The following is a 22771-nucleotide window of genomic DNA, read 5'->3' on the forward strand; positions in this document are numbered from 1 at the left end:
GATCCCCCTTAGCTGACTAGTTTTTTCCCATGGCACTTAATATTTACTCTCATGTATTATGTTTGTTGTCTGTCTTTCCCCAGTCGAGATGTAAGTTCCCCAACGGCAGAGACCTTTTGTTCACTGATATATCTGAAGAGCTTAGAACAGTGCCTTGCACATAGTAGATGCTCAATAAAGATTTATGAATGAATGAATTTGCAGATTAGAGAGAGGTAAATGTGTGGTAATAATTAATTTTTGAAGAGGACTAGGTGGGTATGAGAAGACAATATTTGAACTGGATCTTGAAGGACATCTAGAATTCCAGGTGAGGTAGGTGACAGGCAATTGATCAGCCTGAACAGAAGCGTGAAGGTGAGAGAGCTTGGTGGCAGGGCACGAATTGCAGGGAGGTGTCAACCAGTGATACCTAGTTGGAGAGGATATTCACAAGGTAAGTTGAGGCCAGACTGTGCAAAGGTTTCAGTGCAGGCCAAAGTCTTTTCCTACCACCAGGACCAGGTACAAAATTTGTGGGGCCCAGTGCAAAATGAAAATGCAGGGCCCCCTTGGTAAAAATTTCAAGAGCGGTGACAGTAGAGCATTAAATCAAGCTCAAGGCCCTTCTTAAGTGTGGGGCTTTATGTGACTGCACAGGTCATAGGCTCCTGAAATCAGCCTGCCTAACCCACAAGGGAGCTGGTGAGAGCCTTCTAGCAGGGCAGAGATGTAACTGGAGCTGGAATTTAGGAAGATTATTCTGGCATGGCTGGTGGGGCAGGTTGGAGGGACTCTAGGCAGGGAGACCTGTTAGACAGCCTTATGAGGAAGAGGAGAGAACAGGTAGGATGGAGGCAGGGGCTAAGGGGCAGAGTGCAGGGATGAGAACTTCAGTGAGTAGAAGCATGGAGGATGTAGAGTTTGCTTAGTCAAGTTTGCTTAGACAGGGGCCAGGGAAGACCCCTGAGTGCACCTTCCTTTACTCCTCCAACCCCCTCCCCTTTTCCCTTATTCCAGGGACCCAAGCCTTGGAGGTTACACGGGGCACTGGAATCAACAGTGAGGCTCCCTTTGGCCACCAGAGGGCACATCATTCTCATGGATTTTTCCGGATGAATTTGGGGTCGGGGAATGTCCTCTGGCTTCACCTCTTCCTCTTTTTTCCCCCCTCACCTCCTTCTGTGTTCCTTCGCCAACTTCTTCCTCAAGGGCTGGATGCTTGAATGGAGCTGAGGTGGGGCATGAGGAGCTGTCATGGAGTCCCGAGCATTTACTAGGACTGTAGGTCATACCTGTTGCCTTAGGAAGTATGTTCATACCATCCTCTCATTGCTTCTGTCTGGCTGCCTATTTCTCTGGTTGACTTAGCCAAGGGCTCTGCTCAATAAGCTGTAGCTGGAGTTGGAAGTCAAGTGTGAGAGGTCCAACCAGCACTCTTTCCCCACAAGCCCTTGGGCCTCTCTCCTCCTGTACCTTTGGGAACTTGTTACTTGAGCTTGGTCTCTGGCTCTTGTGGGGACTCTGGCTTCTGCCTACCTTATCTGCTGTTGAAGTTAGGGTAGGTTTGGGAGTGGTGGTTTTTCAACATGTCCAGGATACAATGGGTGGGGGCCGCTTAGAGCCTGAGGAATCAGACCAGTCAGCCTACTGCCCCTCCCTGGTGAGACAGTCTAGGAGGAAGTGAAGAGTGAACTCAGGTTGCCACATGGACTTCCTGTTAAAGTCAGGGGCTCTCCAGAGATGAGAGGGACCTCAGAGCTCAAGAATCTAATGACCTCAATTCATTGATGGGGAAACTGAGGCCAGAGAAGAAAAGGAGCCTCTCTAGGTGTCCATTCTTTGTGCCATCCTGAGGAATCCTCATTTTCAACCAGTTTCTCTTTTCTTTCCCATGAGTTCCTTGTCTTAGAAGGGATAACTGAAATGTGAATTAAGATAATGTCTCTCCTGCTCTACCTCCCAGGGATAGTTAAAAGGGAACTGGTGTGATTCATTGTCATAGTGCAATGCCGTTTTGTGCTATTTTGAACAAGCAAAAGACTTTTTCTGAAAGAAAAAGAAGGTAACAAATTCAAAGATGTTATTTAGAATGTCATCACTGGAACAAAGGCATGGATTCTGTCAATATAAGGATGTTGAGGAGTCTAAACAGAGATGTTATGTGATTTTTCCAAGATCACACAGCATTTTCACTACACACAGCTGGAGGTGGAATGCAGGGCTGGGGAGATCTGTGCAGCTTCCAGCAGCTGGGAGCCAAGGACGTTTACCTGGTGCTTGCCTGGGACCTTGAGGAGCCCTGTGGACTAGATGTGGGGTGCATGGATAGATAAATAGAAGCCAAGATAGATGACAGCAGGTGATGAACGGTAGGTAGACAGGTAATAGACTAACGCTGCATCTGACAGGTGACACACATGTTGATAGACAGGCTGGATGATAAATGAGATGTATTTAATGAGCTAGCTGAGAGACGAAAGGACACACACACAGGAAGTTGCCTTAGAATCAAAGGATGCCAACAGCAGGGATAGCTAACAGCCTTATTTTCTATTTAGTCAAATGGTAACACGCACACGTGATCCACGTTCCCTGTTCAAGGTTTGAAAATACCCGAAAACTGACGGAAAGAAACGAAGAGTCAGACTTTGGGTACCACCCGTGGGAATGACCCGAGGCTCGCCCGGCCTCGGGTGTTGCCGGAAATGGCCGACGACCGCCGGCGGCGGCGGGGCGGGACGCGGGCGGGGCCGGCTCAAGGCAAGCGGGGTGGCTTCGGGTGTTTCCGGAAACTGCCGAGAGCCAGTTTGAAGTGGGCGGGGAAAGGCCTGTGGGCGTGGCTGGAGTACCCGGAGTCCCTTCGTGGATTTCCGCAAACAGAGCCGAAGCTTGGTCTTCGGAATCGAGGAGGCGCGCGCGTCCCCGGGATTACCTTCTTCGGGTGTTTCCGGAATTCACCAGTAGTCCGTGGCCGGGAGGAGAAGGCGCGCCCCCCTCCCGTTTCTAGCCGCTTCGGATGTTTCCGGCTGCTGCCGGCGGAAAGAGCCGAGGGCCGGCGGTGGTGGCGGCCATGTTGGGAGCAGCAGGTCCGGCGGCGGCAGCCTGTGTGCCGGGCGCGGAGCAGTGCCGCTGAGGGCAGGGGAGGAGCGAGGCAGGCGGCCGGCTGCGGCGGCAGAGAGTAGGCGGAGCGGCGCGGCCCGGCCGAAAGGCGGCACAGCCCAGCCGGGGGTCGGGGGGGTGCGGTCCGGAGCCGCTCGGAGCCGGCGCGGCCTAGCCCGAGCGGCGCATCCCCGGGCTGGCGTGAGCGGCAGTCCGGCCTCCCCGCACCCCCGGCCGGGGCCCATGCGGCGGGTGCCCCTGCTGTGAGAAGCCCCGCCCGGCCGGGCTCCGCGCCTTCCCTTCCCTCCCTTCCTCCGAGCTTCTCGGTTCCCTCCCCTGAGATACCGGCGCCATGTCCAGCGCCCGGACCCCCCTACCCACGCTGAACGAGAGGGACACCGAGCAGGTAAGGAGCCCTAAGGGCTCCCCGAATTCTCTGGCTGGGCCCCTTGCAGAGCCTCCTCCCTCCTCAGCTCCCCTCGTGCCCCTGCTGCCATCCTGTAAGCCTCGGCTGCCCTGTCATCTGGCTCCTGGCCCCGTACATCTCCCTTCCGAGTCCTCTCCTGGGACCCACCTCGTCCAGACTCCAAGCTGTACACTTGTCTTTCTGCCGACCCCCCCCCCCCCGCCTTCTCCCCTCACCGCCCTCCTGCGCTCTTCCGTGTTACCTCCCCAGCTTCCTCTTCCCTTCCCTTTTTCTCTCGGGGACCTTTCTGGTCTTCCTCCACCCACGCTTAAAGCAGCCACCCTCCTGTTCCTCGACTGGCACCCTGCGATTTGCCCCAGGTCGTTGTCCACCTCTTCCTCCATCCCTCCAGCCTCGCCTCCCCTCCGCCCGCACCGGTTCTCCCAGTCCCAGTTATCACCCTCAGGGTCCTTGCCCCGGAGTGTGTTCTCGATCCCTATCCCCTTCCAGTTCCCCGGCTTTCTACCCTGCCTCTTGCAGTTTTCCAGATTGTGCTCTCCCTCTTGCTTGCAACCCACCAGCTCCACCCTCATCACCTTTCCAAATCTTTCGCCTACTCTTTGCTCATCACTTTCCCTTCTCTTCTCCAGGAGCTCCCTGGTGCCTCGCGCTGGCATTTGTTGCTTCCGTGTTTTCCCGTACAGCTGTCATGCGCATAGTTTTCCCACAGGTTGTCTTTGGGGTTCCAGTCTTCACTCCCTTCAGAGTCTTTGGATCCCTCACGGTCTCTTCCTCTGGGGTTTGGGTTTCTGAGTCTTGGCCTCCTGTTTCTCACTGTGAGTGCTGTACCAGCCTTCTCCCTGGGCTCTTCCTACCGAGGGAAAGACACTCAGTATTTCAGCCCCACTTCATTTACACAACCTGTTGCTCGGTCCTTTCCCAGGGCTTGCCGCATCCCCGTCCTTGCTTTTCTGTCCTCTTACACCGCAACACAAACCGTGAGGCTTTCTTGTTTCTTCACTCCTGGATCTGTCACTTTACATAGTTTCTTCCCCCTTGCTTGTTGCCTTCTGGTTTCTCTGCCCTCACCCCATCTTACTTACTATGCCTCTTAATTAGGATTGCCTTTCATCTCCATATTAGTTTCCTGCCTTCTTCACATCATGTTTATGTTTCCCGCATATGCCCCTATCCATCCCCTTGTGATTGGCTAGTCTTTGTAACCCCCCCGGGCCAGGAATTTTGCACGCTAGTTTCTTGAGCTACACACTTCCCCCTCATCCTGGCAATCACTGCTATCATCTGTCACCCAAGCCTTAGCCTTTTCTGTGTCATCTCACCTCTTAGCCGAGAGGCGTCCACTTTCCACCCCTCCCCTTTCTTTCACCATCTCTAGTGTCCCTTGCTGCCTGCTCTGTGGAGAGTCTCTTGCCTGTCATACCTTGGTGGAGAACTTTACTAGGCCAAAAAAACTTGACCTGAAAAAAGAGCTCTTCTCCTGTGGGGCTTGAAGTGCTTTTGGCATCCTTCTCCCTCACTACATTATTTATGTTTTCATCTTGTTTCCTTCTTTCTCCTTAGTGCAGTAGAACTGTTGTTATATTCTCTTGCATATTAACACCTTTCTCTGAAAAATCTACCCTCTTTTCATTTCTCTGATGTTTTTCTCTTTTGTTACCCCCTCACTCTCTTCATCTGGGCAGTCAGGAACTCAAGAGGAGTTCTGGATAAGTTTTTCTGCAGTGGTTGACCCTTTCATTACTGATGGATTGACTGATTGCTTCTGGGGTTGAAATGGGTTGAGAGGGAGTGATGGTTGATTTCCATTTCATCAGCGGGTTTGGCAGCTGGTTCTGTATGGGACTGAGGTGTTTGGAAACTGGAGCACGGTCTGTATCTCACAGTCTTTCCCTCCAGTGCCAGCTGTTTCTCTCCTGACTGGGAACCACTTTCTCGAGGCCCTCTTGAGGTTGCCTGTTCCATTCCTTTTCCTATCACAGCCTTTGTTTAGCAGGTAAACCCTGCTTAACCAGAGGACTTTCCCAGACTGTTGATTCTGAGCTGGTAGGAGGAGGCCAAGTGACTGACTGGCACCCTCAGGCATCTGGGGAGTGGCGTGGAGTGCCTACTCTCTCAGCAAAGCTGTGGGGGGCATTGTATTCAGCAAAGTAGAGTAACAGAGTGCCTCAGTGTGGTTTCTTTGTGCTCTTTACTCCATGTACATGTATTCTTGCCTTGGTCTTTTTCTTGTGATGTGTGCATTGATTTCCTCTCTTCCCTACAAGCCTCACATAATGCTGAGCGCGTAGTAGGAACTCGGTGCACGCCTACTGATGTTCTGACAGCAGAACTCTGTGAGCCACTTGGGAACGTAAGCTGCTCCTTGATAACTTTGACCAGAGCACTGGCTGCATACATTGTCACCCTGTTCCAAACTGTGAATTACTCATCCTGTTTCCACTCCGTGGATTCCGGTTCCCCTGAGCCGCTTCATTGGTTCTTCTGTCATTCTCAGGGTAGCCGCACCATTGACTTGATATTAAGTCTCATTCCAGTAAAAGTGTGGATTTCGAAAAACATAACGGGCAGGTGCAGTATTTTTTAAAACAAGAAAAAAGACAAGTAGCAGCTCCTCTGGTCATACGGCTAGAGAGGCCTGAAGCACTGGTCTCCTTTGGGCTAGATCATGCCACTGGGTGAGACCAGAAAGTTCTTCTTGGTCCTGTTGCGATTCTAGCTAAAGGGGTCATTGCATAAGCCTTAATGTTGTGAAATAAAAAGCAAGGGATTTGGTTGGTTTGATTTCTTTCCCCCAAAGGTCCTTTGTTATCTGGGCTTCCCTGGTGGCGCAGTGGCTGAGAGTCCGCCTGCCGATGCAGGGGACGTGAGTTCGTGCCCCGGTCCGGGAAGATCCCACGTGCCGCGGAGCGGCTGGGCCCGTGAGCCATGGCCGCTGGGCCTGCGCGTCTGGAGCCTGCGCTCCGCAACGGGAGAGGCCACAGCAGTGGGAGGCCCGCGTACCGCAAAAAACAAAAATAAATTAAAAAAAATAACAAAGGTTCTCTATTATCTTATTTAGATTTAAATTATTTTAATTGGTTTCACAAGAAAATAGGTAAACAAACTCTGCTGGTTGTCTTTGAGCTCCAATCTCTTGCTCTTTCTCTCCCCCTTTCTTTAAAACATGTGGCTGATGAGAAGCTGTTTCTAGGAGCTCTTTGATCACATCTGAATTAAACAGACATACACACACACAAAACGTTGAAGCATAAAAATAAACCTCGTGTTGCAGAGAGATTGCCTGTTTGTTGTCGACTCTGCTTCTAACAGTGAAAGTAGGAGATAAAAAGAAAGTTAAGCCCTGTCTTTATTGTGATTTTTGTGACACCTGATTGCAGAGGTGCTTTTTCACAGTCATAGACTCTTCCTTTTGCAGAAAGAGGGTTGTGACCTGGGGCTGGTAGTTTTGGGCATTCTTAATCTGAGAGCTGAGCTTTCTGTTCACTTTTCCAAATGGCTCTGTTGGCCTGGAGGCTTGGCAGTGGTGAAAGCAATCAGCAAGATGACTGTTTGTCTTCCAGCCAGCAGCAGCAGTAATAGGCAAGTGGAGAGGGGTCCAACTTGCAGAGTCCACCTGCCGCTGGCGAAAGCTTCCTGTAACACCTGGTCAAGGGCCTACATTGGCTTCATACCTGCCCCACCTCTGGGCCTCAGGAACCACAAGAGAGGGCTCCTGAGGGAAAGCACCTGAGGGAAAGCAAGAGGCTTTCACTGCCCACCCACCTCTGCCTCTGCTGCAGTGGGCAAGGGAGGGGGCTGCTGTTGTCCTTCCAAGGAGTAAGTGGCATTGTTTCTTCTCTCAGATGATTCTGGGAAGAGGAGTTTGGAAGTGTGGGTGAGAGAGCAAATCTAGCTTTTAGAATCCTGTACAGAACCACTGAGCCACTCCAAACACACATATCCCTTGGATCCCATTGTTGATTCTGGCTGAATGTTTCACTGAGTAATCTGGTTTTAGTGTTGTCTTGTAGAGAGCTCGGTTCGCTCTCCTTTCACTCCCTGTCCTGCAGGCTGTGCAGCAAGCCCCATGCTCTGGGTGCTGACTCCGACCTCTGCCCTTTGACCCTGGCCAGGGGCTCCTTGGTGGTTCTGCCTTCTGGTCAGGGGTGTGGGTGAATGTCAGACCATATAGTCTTACTTTCTGCTTCACCCTCGAAACAGGTATTGTTAGACCAAGGGCTCTAGGAGCCCCTGGAGTTCATAGAGTTGCCATACTACAACCTTTGAACCTGGTAAAGGTAGCTACCTAGTGAATTGTAATAATTTCTCTCTAATCTGTGGACTTTGGGAAGTAGCTAAACAGATGGATACAAGGCAGTCATTGAAATTCGGCCTGCTTCAGATTAAAATCAAGTTTGCACAGGGATAACTGAATCTTTCGGATGGCGACCAATGATTGGGCTTGAGTTTTCCTCAGCATAGATGTCTTAAATAGAGTTGATGCCTGTGAGGCAGGAAAAGACTGAGAATTTATTTTCTGAGAGGTTTGCATGGTTAGAGCTCTTGGGAGTCAAAAACATCTCAGACTAGACTGCTTCCCCTTTGGACAGAACAGCCTAATTCTCAGTGGGCATTTGACCAGGACTAACCCATGCCTTCATGAACTCTTTCCCATTGAGCACTTAGCCACCTGGCTGGCATTCCTCTTCTCCCAGGAGCTTCCGTGACTTTCTTCATATGTACTATGTCAACTTAAATGAATATTTTATGCCTAGAGTGCAGCTAAGCGTCGGACCTTGTGGCCCATTATCGACAAGTGAGGTGGGGGCTGGGCGCCACCCTTGGCCCCATGATAGCGTCTCTGCTAAATGGACTCCCCCCAGCAGCACTTTGAAGCTCATTAATGGATTGGGATGAAGTAACCTCAGCAGATGGAAAGGACAAGGAGGGTGGTCATCCTTCCTTCCCTGAGGCTGCCTGATGAGGCTTTCCTGTAGTAACCAGGTCCAGCCCCAGCTCCTTGAGCTGGGTTAAGCTGTAGACTGACCACTAGGCCTCTGCTTTAGGAGGAGACGTGGAAAGGGTTTGGTTCTCTCTTAGCCATAGTGACGCTGCCACATTCGCCACCTTCCTGCGTCAAAGCAAAAATCGAGAGGGCTGTGGAAAGGGTGGGTGGAGTTTAAACCTGGCCCTTCCTCCTTCAGCGGAAGTTCAGCAAAATGACAAACCAGATAGGTGGCTGGGTTTCCTTTTCTTGATGGTAGATTCCAGTATTTGTACATTTTGCACCTGAAGCTTGGATTCTCCAGGCTTTCTCCCAGCCTTTCATCAGATGTGAGTCACTGAAGTGTTATATATGCATTTTCCCCTTCTGTCTCAGCAAAGGGAAGAGTAAGGCTTTACAAACCTAGTGGGGGAGGAAACCACCCATTTCCCACCTGTGGCATGGGAAGAGGCTGTCTATCGCCGTGTTAACTCTGAAAGTTCCAGCTCTCGGAGCAGAGCGTCACTACCCCGCCACAGCCCTTTTAGTGCGGGCTATTGAGTGTCTTTGTTGTTTCTTAGACTTTGAGATGGTACATCTGGTTCTGAAAAAGCACCAAGAGAACATCTGGCCCCCTTGGCTTCCAGTTCTCTCTCAGAGGAGGAGGGGTCCCAGGGCCTTCTCTGGCCCACTCGACCTGCTTCTCCTTTGCCGGGTATAAATAGGCTAGATCCCTTCATCTGAATGTCCGTTTTGTCTAGAGTGTTTGAAGTTTTTTTGGTCCCTGTGGGGAGTTCTTTCCACAGATGTCTGTCTTTGGGTTGGCACTCATTCCCCCTTACTTTCATTTATTCCTTCTCATTGGAAAAGGGCAAAAAACAAATATATTTCCTCTTGTGCAGCAAATGGTTGATTTTAGGCTTATGAAGTCATAGAATCACAAGTAGGTAGGAGGGAGGGTGAGATGGACACTGGTCTTGGTGGCTAGGTGGATCCTGTGGGACAGTGAAGTGGGGGTGGGGGGTGGGGGGTGTTTCAACGACTGGCTCCAAGCCACCTTTTTCTTTTTTAACATAAGGAAGGCGGAGCAGACCAGCGGCTTCTCTGTAGAACCAGTCAAGCTAGTTTTGAGCCGCCTCGGCCTCTTTTCCTCTGTGCTCTTTGGGAAATTGGCAATACAAAGGTCTGCCTCTTCTGGGGCTCTGCTCATTGAGGCATGAGTTTGGAGGAGGTCTGTAAACAGCCACCTTCCCTCCTAATTCTGAATGGGTCTCTGAGCTGGGCCTCTCCAGTGAGTGGGCTTTCTCCACACCTCATGCTACTCAAAGCAGCTTGGTCTTACACACCTTTCACTGGAAGCTCTAAGATAGAGCTCCTTTTCTTTGCAGTTCACAGCTTGGCAAAAGGCCCTTCGCCTGGCCAGGAGGTCTGTGCTTGGCTCCCCACGTGTGGCTCTGGAAGGGAATCGGACTGCTGACTCCTGGCTGTCGTGATCTGGCTGCTAAATCCAACCAGACCCCAGACCTTTTGGATCGGTACATAGGTACTGTCTGTCCAGACCCGCTGGAGAAGAAAAAGGAGAGAGAATAGTTTTTGATCTTTGGCAGTTCAACAGGTACTTCAGCCATGGGGGACAGCTTGAGTGTCCCTGATCAAGGCACCTGTAGGAAAGGTGGGAGCCTTCAGTCACCACGTGCTGGTACTTCCTGAGCGCAGGAGGGACTCTTTCTCAGGGAGGGGACATAGCAGGATTCTGAGCCCCCTGCGACTAGACTGCAGGTGCTGCTGATGTAGCAGGATTGTTTTCTCAGTCTCCCACTAAGCAGAAAGCTCCCAAGTCCAAAAGCTTGGTGATTAATGAGTGCAGCTACCTGCAGGCAGAGCTCTAGCTTATGTCCTTGTTGCTGCTACAATGGTTTACTCGTTGCTTCTCCTGAGGACCATTTTACTGAAGGTTTTGTTTTGGTTACTCATATTCTATATGCAGGGTGGCCCCCTTTTTCCTTCACCTTCTTTAGACCCGAATGTCTGCTGGTTTTCCCTTACCCCGTCACTTCCTCACCTCCTCTCCACAGATGGCCATCTTCTTTCTGACTGCCTTTGCACATAGCATTGGGAGCATTTTTGGCTTGTTGCTTTGTTTTTGCCCAAAAGAGTTTGAATGACTGGTTCTCCAGTCACAGGAAGTGGGGTCCCTTAGGCCCTCTTGGTCTAGCATTAGCATTCTGATTGAGTTGAGCTTATGGCAGAGTTGAAAGGAGATCCCAGCACTTTCAAACTTCCAATAAATGGTGTCACTGTGGTCAGAGCAGGCTCTGCAGCTAGAGTCCCTGTATTGGAATCTTGGGTCAGCCCCTACTGTGACCTTGGGCTTATTTTATCCCTCTAGGCCTGTAAAGAAAAAGGAGTAATAATAATACCTATCTTAGAGATATAGTTGTTGTGAGCATTAAAAGAGTTAATGAATATAAAGCACTTAACAATAGTGCTGGCAGGACGTAATAATTATCGTCATCGTTGTTTCAGTTGAGCAACTTAGTGAATTTTCTCTGAGCGCCACACAGCTCCAGGTCAGTATAAGGGACATAATTTGGAATGTCTCTGTAATGACTGGAAGAACCTTGGCCTCTTCCAGCCATTGGGGTTCCATAGGTGCTTTTCCTAGCATTTCTGGGTTTTTTAATTTGTTTGTTCATTTTAGTTTTCTTTTAAAATCAGATATCTAAAAGAAAATAGGATGCTGTTGGAGAGGTTTATGTACTTTTGAAAGCACTTTTTAAAAAATGATACTTCGTTTATTTACAAGATATCAATATTAGGCAACTTTATTGATTAAAGGGGAAAAGAAACACACCACCCTCTGCCTGCCCATTATTCCTGTGGTGTGAATGGTGGTGGTGGTGGTGGTGGTGGATGTGCAGTCTCTTCATTGGCTGGAAGGCCAAATCCAAAGTTTCTGGAGCATGGGCTTTTCTGAGCTGCTGGGATCCGGGTGTTAGAGGAGGCCCCACCTAGTGCCAGGATCTCTTTCATTGTGTTCCTTTATTCACGTGCAGTATTTACCCTTTGGCAACAGGAGAAAGCTCCCTGTTTCTCTTAAAGACCACATGGGAACTTAGCAGCTGATGATTTTAGGTTCCTTTTTCACTAGCAGAGGGGCCTTCAAGGGCAGATTCTTGTTACCTTTGTTGGCTTTTCTGAAGTGAAAAGAAAGCCTCCCCTTTGTGAGGCCTGGGAGGGAGAGTGATAGTCATTTCTCAGCAGCTCCTGTGGATTTGTGGACTTTGAATCTTGGGCCGAGATTTTAGTCTCAGTTGGCTCCTGTTGATGTTCCTTGCTTGCCACTTCTAGAGCCTGAATGCCTTATCAGAACAGCAAGTAAGTTGCTCAGTTTTTTTCACACTGCCACTGTGGCCAGGGAGAAAGGTAACAGTGTCGCCGCAGAGCTCATCAGGGAATGTTTCTGTCAGTGCATTTTCCTCTTCCTTTTGACCCCTCTGCTGACTTGTGTCTCACTTCCTTTTTTTTTTCTGTTTGGTTTCTTTGAACTCTGTTCCTTCCTTTTCACTGTCCATCTTGGGTTTTCATCTCCATGTACCACTGCCTTACCTGGTTGTACGCCTGTATGCCTCTTTTTTTTTTTTTTTTTTTTTTTTAAGGGAACTTCTAAAATTATTGATTGATTGATTGATTTTTGGCTGCATCGGGTCTTCGTTGATGCGCGCGGGCTTCCTGAAATTGCGTCAAGTGAGGGCTACTCTTTGTTGTGGTGGGCGGGCTTCTCTTTGCGGTGGCTTCTCTTGTTGCGGAGCATGGGCTGTAGCCCCGCGGGCCCAGTAGTTGTGGCTTGCGGGCTCTAGGGCACAGGCTCAGTAGTTGTGGCACACGGGCTTAGTTGCTCCGTGACGTGTGGGATCTTCCTGGACCAGGGCTCGAACCCGTGTCCCCTACGTTGGCAGGCGGATTCTTAACCACTGCGCCACCAGGGAAGCCCTGTATGCCTCTTTTGTGGCATGGCTCAGGAGAGGAATTTTGCTAGTCTGAGATCGCCTTCATGTATAAAATCCCAGAACCACCCAGTCCTTTCTTTCTCCTATTCCTCTGGTTTCTGTAAAGTTAAGGACTCACTGCTTTAGAAAACATTTTATTTTTGTGTCTCTGGAGCCACGTTCCTCAGTAAATCCAGGCTTGGCAACTTGACAACTTATTAGGGATGGCATCCCAGTTTCCCTGGTGACAGGGTCTAAGCTAGTTCTAGGCTGTTTCCTCTGACCAATCAGGAATGCCATAACTCTAGATCCTGTCTTGGGAGAGATCTGGGGAGGCACTTACTAATTTTGGTAGCACAATATTGAACTTGGTTCTCAAAGTGTAGTCTGGGGACCCTTGGGGTCCCTAAGACCTGTTTGGTGCTATACAAAGTCAAAATAATTTTCACTGTAACATTAATGCAGTATTTGCCTATTTCACTCTCATTCTCTCACCAGTGTACAGTGGAGTTTTCCAGAGGCTAAATGATGTGTGTTGATGTCATCACTCTTGGCCAGTGGAATGTGTACTTCTTTATTGTTGTGTTTGCTAGAATTTTTAAGGTAGTACTTTAAGGCATAAATATGGAAGTTTTCTGGGACTTCCCTGGTGGCGCAGTGGTTAAGAATCTGCCTGCCAATGCAGGGGACACAGGTTCGAGCCCTGGTCTGGGAACATCCCACATGCTGCGGAGCAACTAAGCCCATGTGTCACAACTACTGAGCCTGCGCTCTAGAGCCCAAGAGCCACAACTACTGAGCCTGTGTGCCACAACTACTGAAGCCCACACACCTAGAGCCCATGCTCCGCAACGAGAGAAGCCACTGCAATGAGAAGCCCCCGCACCACAACAAAGAGTAGCCCCCGCTCGCCACAACTAGAGGAAGCCCGTGTGCAGCAACAAAGACCCAATGCAGCCAAAAATAAATAATATAAATAAAAATAAATTTATTAAAAAAATATGGAAGTTTTCAGTGATGAACTCGATTTGTTCTCAGTACTTCTCCTGTACTCTTACTAGTTTTCTTCGGTTATACCTGCTAATCTCTGTAAACCTCATTGTTGTACAATAAGTAGTTATTTTATTTATTTATTTATTTATTTTTTAGATGTTGGGGGTAGGAGTTTATTAATTAATTTATTTATTTTTGGCTGTGTTGGGTCTTCGTGTCTGTGCGAGGGCTTTCTCTAGTTGTGGCGAGCGAGGGCCACTCTTCATCACGGTGCGCGGGCCTCTCACTGTCATGGCCTCTCTCGTTGCGGAGCACAGGCTCCAGACACGCAGGCTCACTAGTTGTGGCTCACGGGCCTAGTTGCTCCGCGGCATGTGGGATCCTCCCAGACCAGGGCTCAAACCCGTGTCCCCTGCATTAGGAGGCAGATTCGCAACCACTGCGCCACCAGGGAAGCCCCAGTAAGTAGTTATTTTTAAATCCCAGCATTTTCCTTCACCTTTGAAGAAACACAAGAAGTACAACCTGCAACACTTACTTGTAAAAACTTTTGGGAAAACTAATAATTTTTAAATTTTTATTTATAGTTTATTTTAGCACTTAATTCTGTTTTATTCTAAAATAGAAGAAAATTTATAGTATTTCTCTTATATTTAAGGATTAATTGTTGGCCTAAAAAAGGGAGGTTGGAAGTCTTGCTTTCTCAACGTAGCTGCCAGCTCTGTTTACTGCAACTGGACATATCAACAAGTGAAAGGGAGGGATCTACTCTGAAGAAACTGGGCGAAACTGTAGACAAGAACTGAAAAAAAAAAAGAAATGAAAATCATAATGAAAGTTACCTTCTCAGCTTTATAGATGCAAAAAATGTACTTTATTGTATCTTATGCAACAGAGTGTTTTCATGTAGTGTTAGGGTGCCAGTTAAGTTGAAGCATCATTTCAAGACCAATCAGTCAGAGTTTAAAGAAGAAGGAATTACGTGTTTTAAGCATACACACCATGGTCTCTTTAAAAGCCAAAATTTTTTCCAGCTTTTCCACCTAGAAATGACAAAGTCACTGAAGCCTCTTACAGGATGAGTTATTGCTTTGGCTGGAATAGCCCACTCAATAGAGAGACTAGTGACGTTTTGAACAGCTGACGTTCCTGAATGCCCACTGAATGAAAAGTCAGTAAAGTTCAGGGTAGTGCCACTTCATATGTTACCATGACTTGTCGAATTAAAGATTTAGCTGCAAACATGAAGACTGAGGTAATATCTTATTTATAAAATTTTACTTTCACCTTACAAATGAGCAGATTTATAGACATGGCTCAAGTTGTATCAGCACCAGGTACGCTTCAAAAAATATTTTCTTTTATGTGAATGCTCAACAACAAACACAAGTTGTGATAAATATGCATAGGGTTGAATAACTTTTTTTTTTTTTTTTTGTGGTACGCGGGCCCCTCACTGCCGGGGCCCCTCCCGCTGCGGAGCACAGGCTCTGGATGCGCAGGCTCAGTGGCCATGGCTCACGGGCCCAGCCGCTCTGCGGCACGTGGGATCCTCCCGGACCGGGGCACGAACCTGCGTCCCCTGCACCAGCAGGCGGACTCTCAACCACTGTGCCACCAGGGAAGCCCTGAATAACTTTTTTGGCTCTCATGGTTTATCCTGGAACAACTTCATTTCCATTTGCACTGTTGGTGCAGAAGCAGTGACAGAGAAAACTGCTGGTGCCATAACATGAATCAGGGCAGTGGCACAAAACTGCTGGTGGTCGTAGTCATGGACTTTCCTGCTACACACTTGTGGTTTAAAAAAAAAGCCATTTTCACTTAAGAATGCCTTGGATGAAGCACTAAAAATTATTATTTTTTTAATTTAATCTCAACCCTCCAATAATAAAGGTCTTTAATGTTCCAAGTGAAGAAATGCAAAGTATTCATGGAGCATTGCTGCTGTATACCGTAGTCCAGCTGTCTGGAGAAAATGCACTTGTGTGTTGGAGCCGAACCATCTACATGGATCATCATTTTTACTTGAAATAACAGTTGATGGACAAACTATAGTTGTTCATACTGTAGTATTTAGTGGACGTTTTATTGAAATTGAACAAAGCCTGTCACCATTGCCAGTGATAAAATTCAAGTTTTCAAGCAAAATTTAGAATTTTGGAAAACTTGTATTTGTCAGAATTTTTTTGATGAGATCGGTGATAAGATTGATGGAATGTGATTTTTTTGATGTTGTATGAAATGCCAGTATTTGGAAATTCTGCATAATTTGGTGAAGGAATGTTTCCTAGATTGTCAGTGGGTAAAAGAGCCATTCAAAGCGCAGGATGACCAGTGGATTTTAATGTAAAAGTACACAAAAGTTTCATTGATAACATTTCAGATTGCACGTTGCAACTAGTCTTTAAGAACTACTACTTGTGGAGTTTTGGTCTAGTATCAAAGAAGAAAATCCTCAATATTTGAAAGGCTATTAAACTCCATTTTCCAACTACACATCTGTGTGAAATGAGATTTTCTTTATATCTTTCAACCAAAACAGCATGTGGAAACACTGAATACAGAAGCAGATATGAGAAGTTGGCCCTCTTCCATTAAGCTAGACATTAAAGAGATGTACAAGAATATAAAACATGTAACTCTTGTTGCAAATTTCATTTTGTTTTGGAAATAGTTTCTTCGTTTAAAAAATGGGTTAGTTGTGTAAACAGGTAATAGGTTTATTGTTATTTTGAATGAATAAAAATAATTTTAAAAATTATCAGTTTCAATTTCTAATAAGGTAACTGTTGATATCTATGATGCACATAAACAAAAGATCTTTGTAGTCCTTGATAAATTTTTTAAGAGTGTGAAGAGTTCTTGAGACCGAAAAGTGAGAAAACCTTTGTTGTAGACAAAACCTGAGTTGATTGTCCTCAGTCTTGGGCTGGTTACCTGTGATGACTTCATAGGGAGCCCTTGTTTGCAGTTCCCAGCCCTTGTAATAATCCCTGCCTGGGCCTCAGAGACTTTGCCCCGAGTGAGCTTATTTCCTTCTAATACATATAGCATTGGCCTTGTGAGGTTTTTTTGTTGTTGTTGTTTTGTCTGTGGTTTATTTCCCCTGTTTTTTCTCTTTATTCCCTAATTTTTCTTCTTTTTCTCATTTTCCCTTTCTCTTTATTCTTTTATTTTTCTCATTTTTTCTTTTTTTTATTCTTTGTTAGGTTTTTTTGGTTGGGGGGGAGGTCTGGCATTGTGTTTTAATTACATTATGAAAATCAGTTCATCAGGTGGACTTCCTTTAGTATGTGTGAAGTTGTGGTTTGGAAAATATAGTTTCTTCACTAAAAATAAGTAACTTATGTTTATATGTAATGGGTTTATTAATGTTCTTTTAAATGAATGGCGACACTGATAGATATAACCCATATAAACAAAAGCCTTTGGGGAACTCAGTTATTTTTAATACTGCAAAGGCTTTCTGAAACCAAAAAGTGTAATAAGAACCACAGCTGTAGGCAAAACCTGGGTTAATTCTCCCTGGCTTTGTTTGGTTGATTTCTTGGTAATTTCATTAAAAAAAAAAAAAAAAAAAAAAAGAGTTTTGCAGTTCCCAGCCCCTATTTAGTCCTGGCTGGGCCTCAAGAAGGCACTTGCTACCTTGGTTTGCTGTTGTTCTAGCTGAGAAAGCTGATTCTCAGTGACCAGAGGGACTTTGACCAAGGTTGGCTCGTTTCCTCCTCTGAATACATAACATTGACCTTGTGATTTTCTTTTTAAACAGTTAAATTTGATTTTTTTTAATGTTGAGATAATTTTAAACTTAGAAAAGTTGCAAAAATAGTCCAAAGAGTTTTTGTACATTCTTCACCCAGCTTCCCCTTATATTAACATCTTATATAACCGTAGAACATGTATCAAAACTGAGAATTAATCTTGGTATCATACCGTTAACCAACCATCTTCAGATTTCATCAGTTTTTCCACTGATGTGCTTTTTCTGTTGAGGATCCAGTCTGGGAGCCCACATTGCATGTAGTTCTCCTGTCTCTATAGTCTCCTTAGTCTTTCCTTGTCTTTCATGACATTGACAGTTTTGAAGAATGCTGGTTATTTTTATAGAATGTTCCTCAGTTGTGGTAGTCTGAAATTTTCTCACGGCCTTGTGCTTTAATTCTATTTTTTCATTCTGGTCAAATACACGTAACACAAAACTTATATTTTAATAAATTTTTAAGTGCATAGTCCAGTGGCATTAAGTACATTCATAATGTAGCCAGCGTCACTATTTGTAGAAGTTTTTCATCATCTCAAATAGAAACTCTATATCAATTAAACAATAATTCCCCATATTCCCTTCCCCCAGCCTTTGGTAACTTCTTTTCTACTTTCTTTCTCTATGAATTTGCTTGTTCTGAGCACCTCATATAAGTGGAATCATACAATATTTGTCTTTTTGTGTCTGGCTCATTTCACTTAGCATAATGTTTTCAACGTTCATCTATGTTATAGCTTTAATTACGTTTTAAAAGTTAACCTGGGGGCTCCCCTGGTGGCGCAGTGGTTGAGAGTCCGCCTGCCGATGCAGGGGACACGGGTTCGTGCTCTGGTCCAGGGAGATCCCACATGCTGCGGAGCGGCTGGGCCCGTGAGCCATGGCTGCTGGGCCTGCACGTCCGGAGCCTGTGCTCCGCAATGGGAGAGGCCACAGCAGTGAGAGGCCTGCGTACCGCAAAAAAAAGAAAAAAAAAAAAAAAAGTTAACCTGGATTTTACTGTGATGGTATGTATTAACTTGATATGTTGGAAAATATAGTTATTAAGACATAGTTTTAATGGATTTAGTAATATTATTTTAAGTGAATTAATAGATTAACGTTTTCCCTTTTTCTCCTCAGTTTTAGTTATAATAACAGTAGCTATAATCCACATCAACAAAAGCTATTTGAGGTCCTTAATAATTAAGGCATAAAGGGTTGTCCACACAGGAGTGTGAGAATTGCTTTTGTGGATCATCCCTGTCCTTGATTGGCTGGTTACTTGCTGTGACCTCATAATGAGCCTTTGTTTTGCAATTCCCAGAGTCCTGGCTGAACTGCAGGAAGGCACTTGCTGCCTTGGTTTGCAGTGTATCTGTATGAGGAAGCTGGTTCTCAGTGACCTGAGGGACTTTAACAAAATTTGGCTTATTTCCTCCTTCTAATACAGAGCACTGGCTTTTTTTTTTTCCCCATTAAAAAATCCTTTGGCTTACTTGGATTTCATTATGACAGTAGATTTTTTTTTTAAGCTTATCTGTAGGTTATTGGTCAATTCCAAATTTGAAAACTGCAAAGCTTGCTTAGTCTCTATCCTTGAAAAACCTTGGTGCCTATAATAGCTGAAGGCTGGTAGGCTCCAGGCACTCACTGAGGCCAGAACACCCAACAGTCTGTTCTCAGGGTGGCTGCAGAGCCTACACACTTTGTTCCTATTTCTTCTGTACTTAACTCTTTGTTAGTCCTGTTTCTTAGTGAAACACACCTACCAAATCCTGCTTTTATGTTAAGTGCACTTTATTTTCTCCTGGAAGAGGTAAGCAGATTCGTTGTGTATGTAACAGCGTGGGAACTTTATCTTTGCTTGAAGAGTCTTTAAGAGATACAGTTGCAGTAAATATATTTCTAAACTACTATATTATTTTCCACCTTGTTCTTTTGCTTGTATTCATTCTCCAGTTAACGTAGCGCCTCTTTTTTTTTTTTTTAATTTATTTTTGGCTGCGTTGGGTCTTCGTTGCTGTGTGCGGGCTTTTCTCTAGTTGTGGCGAGCGAGGGCTGCTCTTTGTCGTGGTGCGTGGACTTCTCATTGCGGTGGCTTCTCTTGTTGCAGAGCACGGGCTCTAGGCACCCGGGCTTCAGTAGTTGTGGCACACAGGCTCAGTAGTTGTGGCTTGCGGGCTCTAGAGCACAGGCTCAGTAGTTGTGGCGCACGGGCTTAGTTGCTCCATGGCATGTGAGATGTTCCCAGACCAGGGCTCAAACCCGTGTCCCCTGCATCGGCAGGCAGATTCTTTTTTTTTTAATTTAATTTTATTTATGTTCTTATACAGCAGGTTCTTATTAGTTATCCATTTTATACGTATTAGTGTATATATGTCAGTTGGCAGGCAGATTCTTAACCACTGCGCCACCAGGGATACTTTTAAAAGCTCTTCTTAGTACCACTAATAGTAGACCTTTGGGCCTCCTCTAGTAGTCACTCAGACCAGCTTTAAAGCAAAGCTTTTTACACTCATCTTATTTGCTCAGAATCACTTTTCATCAGAATCATTAAAAAAAAGTTTAATCAAGTGCTTACCTTATATCAATTTGTGTCTACATATAGACTTGCAGGATTGTAGCTCCATTTCCCATCACTCAGCAAGTCCCATAAGCCTCTGCTTTTTACACAAAGCATATTTCTTTCCAGAATTCAACTTGATGTGCTTTTTTCTCTCTCTTCGGCCACTGGTCTGTATGGAAGATAGACTTGCTTTCAAAGGAGATTTGTTCACTCTATTAGCTAAGGCAGTGACTCAGTAACAGTGCCTCCTGGATGGCCCTCTAAGTACATTACTCTGTTCCCAGTGGTTGGGAAGACGGTGCCCCCACCCATTCTCACACACCCATTCTCACGGGGCACAGTTTTCCCTGAGGCTAGTGTCTTCAGCTATAGACATAATAATAGCCAGCATTTATTGAGCACTTAACTTTGTCCCAGATACTTGTTTAATTAGCTGTTTTACATTCATTAACTCATTTAATCTTTGCGAGATAGTAGGTCTTATTATTTTCCCCACTTTGCAGATGAGGAAACAGACGCCCAGAAATGTTGAGTAACTTAAGGTAACAAACTCATGTGGTTCAGAGTGTTTGCTGGTGTCAGAACAAGACTTTCTTGACCGTGGAGAGCACTTTGGCTCTGGCTTCAGTTGTGTCCTGGCAGTAGAAGATAGATCCCTTAGGATTAGCTCACAGTCAGTGTGGGGCAAAACATGGCTCCCAGGCCGGCTTCAGAGTTGTGCGTGCTCTCCTCTGCCCCACGTTGTTTCTTTCTGCCCTCTGTGGCCTGTTGTAAAGGTGGCACAGTGCAGGAGATGCAGCTCTTTGGGTTTAGCTCCCTGGTCTTAACAGCTGTTGGAAACAGTTTTTTGACCTTATTGTTTAATCCTGGCTTCTGGTTTCCCTCTTCATCTCTTCTTACCTTCTGGAATTCCAAGAACTCCTTTAGAAAAACCAGAGTCTTGAGATCTGATATTGGTAACCAACAAGTAAATACCTCACAGCATAGGACAGTTTGGATTCTTAGATTTGACTGTCCTGCTCAGTAGCACCTCACTACCCCCTAAAAAGAAAACTTTTGTTTGTGGATCTTAACTATGTACATTTTATCCTTACGAAACTAATATTTTCTTTTTATATACCATTATGTACACTTACACACGCAGAAGCCCAGAGCTACTTGCTTTTAGCCTTGGCTGCCAAGGACACTGAGAGCACTGCAGCTGGTAGTGCCAGGCCTCTGTGTGTGTGTGGGACTTGCCAGTCCAATCCTGGGAGCTGAATTCTGTCCGTCCTGCTGCGTCTCCTTATCCCATTGCTTGTGTAATATGCCACTACTTCCTGTTTGCATTTGTCAGTCTTTCTTTTGGTTCACTTCTCTCTCCTGAAGCTATGCATGTGGTCCTCCTAGACATCTGGAGTTGTTTCTTCGTGAGAGTGAACCTCTGTGGAATTTCAGTTAACTTGAGTTTATGAGTTTTTGGTTTGATTTACTTGCTTGTCTACCCCTGGCAATATAGTGCCTTTTCTTTTATACTGTTAGAGGTTTTGATTTTATTAGCAAAATTCTGAAATTTTGAGCTGATTTAAAGATGCTAGCATGGGGCATGGGTAAAGGGGGTGAGCTGCTGCCCTTGATTCAAGCATCACTTATCCACTTGCGCCCCTATTGCTGCCCTAGCAGAAAAAGAGGAGGAATTCAACTTATATGATTGTATTTGTGTTCAAACCTGATTCACTTCTCTAAGATCACAGTTACATGCCATTTCTAAATTACTTTAGAATCCATCTTTTTGTTACAGTGGAAAAACCAAGGTCCATGTGAATTACTTTGAGAAGCACAGCCTGTTGGGTTTCTTATGAGTGGTTCTCCCCCTCCCCACTTCCCACCTCCAGCACATTTTTTAAAATTTTATTTATTTATTTTTGGCTGCGTTGGGTCTTCGTTGCTATGTGCAGGCTTTCTCTGGTTGCGGCGAGCGGGGGCTACTCTTCGTTGTGGTGCGTGGGCTTCTCATTGCGGTGGCTTCTCTTGTTGCGGAGCATGGGCTCTAGGTGCCTGGGCTTCAGTAGTTGTGGCTCGTGGTCTCAGTAGTTGTGGCTTACGGGCTCTAGAACGCAGGCTCAGTAGTTGTGGCTTGCGGGCTTAGTTGCTCCGTGGCATGTGGGATCTTCCCGGACCAGGGATCAAACCCGTGTCCCCTGCATTAGCAGGTGGATTCTTAACAGTTGCGCCACCAAGGAAGTCCCTCCAGCACATTTTTATCTTTCCTCAGAGGTGGCTGCTGTCACATACAGGTGTTCTTTAGTGATGCAGGCCACTGCTTCCTTGGAGAGTGCATGGCAGTGTTCTCTTGCTAATGAAAAGGCTGTCATAATGGGTTAGGTCCACAGGGGCTCTGCCCTTCTGTACTTGTATTCCTGGGGGGGAAAATCTCTACCTTAATTACCACATCATGCTGGCAGAGAGGTGTGGCTGCTAATCGATTAGATGACAGTCCTTTGCATTGGTGTGGAACTGTTGAGGTTGTTTTGTTTTTAAATAAAATAGATTGGAGCCAGGTAAGTTTATTTTGAAGAGATAAAGATTTCCCTTTATTAACCTCGTGTCTTTTTTTTTTTTTTTTTACAGACTGTCTTTTTTCTTTCTTTGAATAATTAATTAATTAATTAATTAATTTTTGGCTGTGTTGGGTCTTCATTGCTGCATGTAGGCTTTCTCTGGTTGCAACGAGCGGGGGCTACTCTTCGTTGTGGTGCACGGGCTTCTCACTGCAGTGGCTTCTCTCGTTGCGGAGCACGGGCTCTAGGTGTGTGGCCTTCAGTAGCTGTGGCACACGGTCTCAGTAGTTGTGGCTCGCGGGCTGTAGAGCGCAGGCTCAGTAGTTGTGGTGCACGGGCTTAGTTGCTCCGCGGCATGTGGGATCTTCCCGGACCAGGGCTCGAACCAGTGTCCCCTGCATTGACAGGCAGAATTGACAGGCAGATTCTCAACCACTGAGCCACCAGGGGAGTCCCAGACCTCCTGG

General features: G+C 46.2%; 1 protein-coding gene across 13 annotated transcripts in view; it reads left to right on the plus strand.

Annotated features, from left to right (window-relative positions):
- Positions 1-2762: 2762 nt before the first annotated feature.
- The window catches only part of MARK2 (microtubule affinity regulating kinase 2), a 59187-nt gene continuing 39178 nt past the window's right edge, over positions 2763-22771 (plus strand). For 4 of the 13 annotated variants that reach the window (XM_081241156.1, XM_081241161.1, XM_081241162.1 and 1 more), the window contains exon 1: positions 2769-3487. In XM_081241156.1, the coding sequence (XP_081097282.1) occupies positions 3434-3487 (54 nt within the window). In that variant the 5' untranslated portion in view covers positions 2769-3433. Of the gene's footprint in view, positions 3488-22771 lie in introns of all 13 variants that reach the window. The other 9 variants (XM_081241149.1, XM_081241160.1, XM_081241158.1 and 6 more) reach the window with 8 other exon arrangements.

The sequence above is a fragment of the Mesoplodon bidens genome (genome assembly GCF_964165515.1).
Source record: "Mesoplodon bidens genome assembly, chromosome: 7".
Taxonomy (NCBI): domain Eukaryota; kingdom Metazoa; phylum Chordata; class Mammalia; order Artiodactyla; family Ziphiidae; genus Mesoplodon; species Mesoplodon bidens.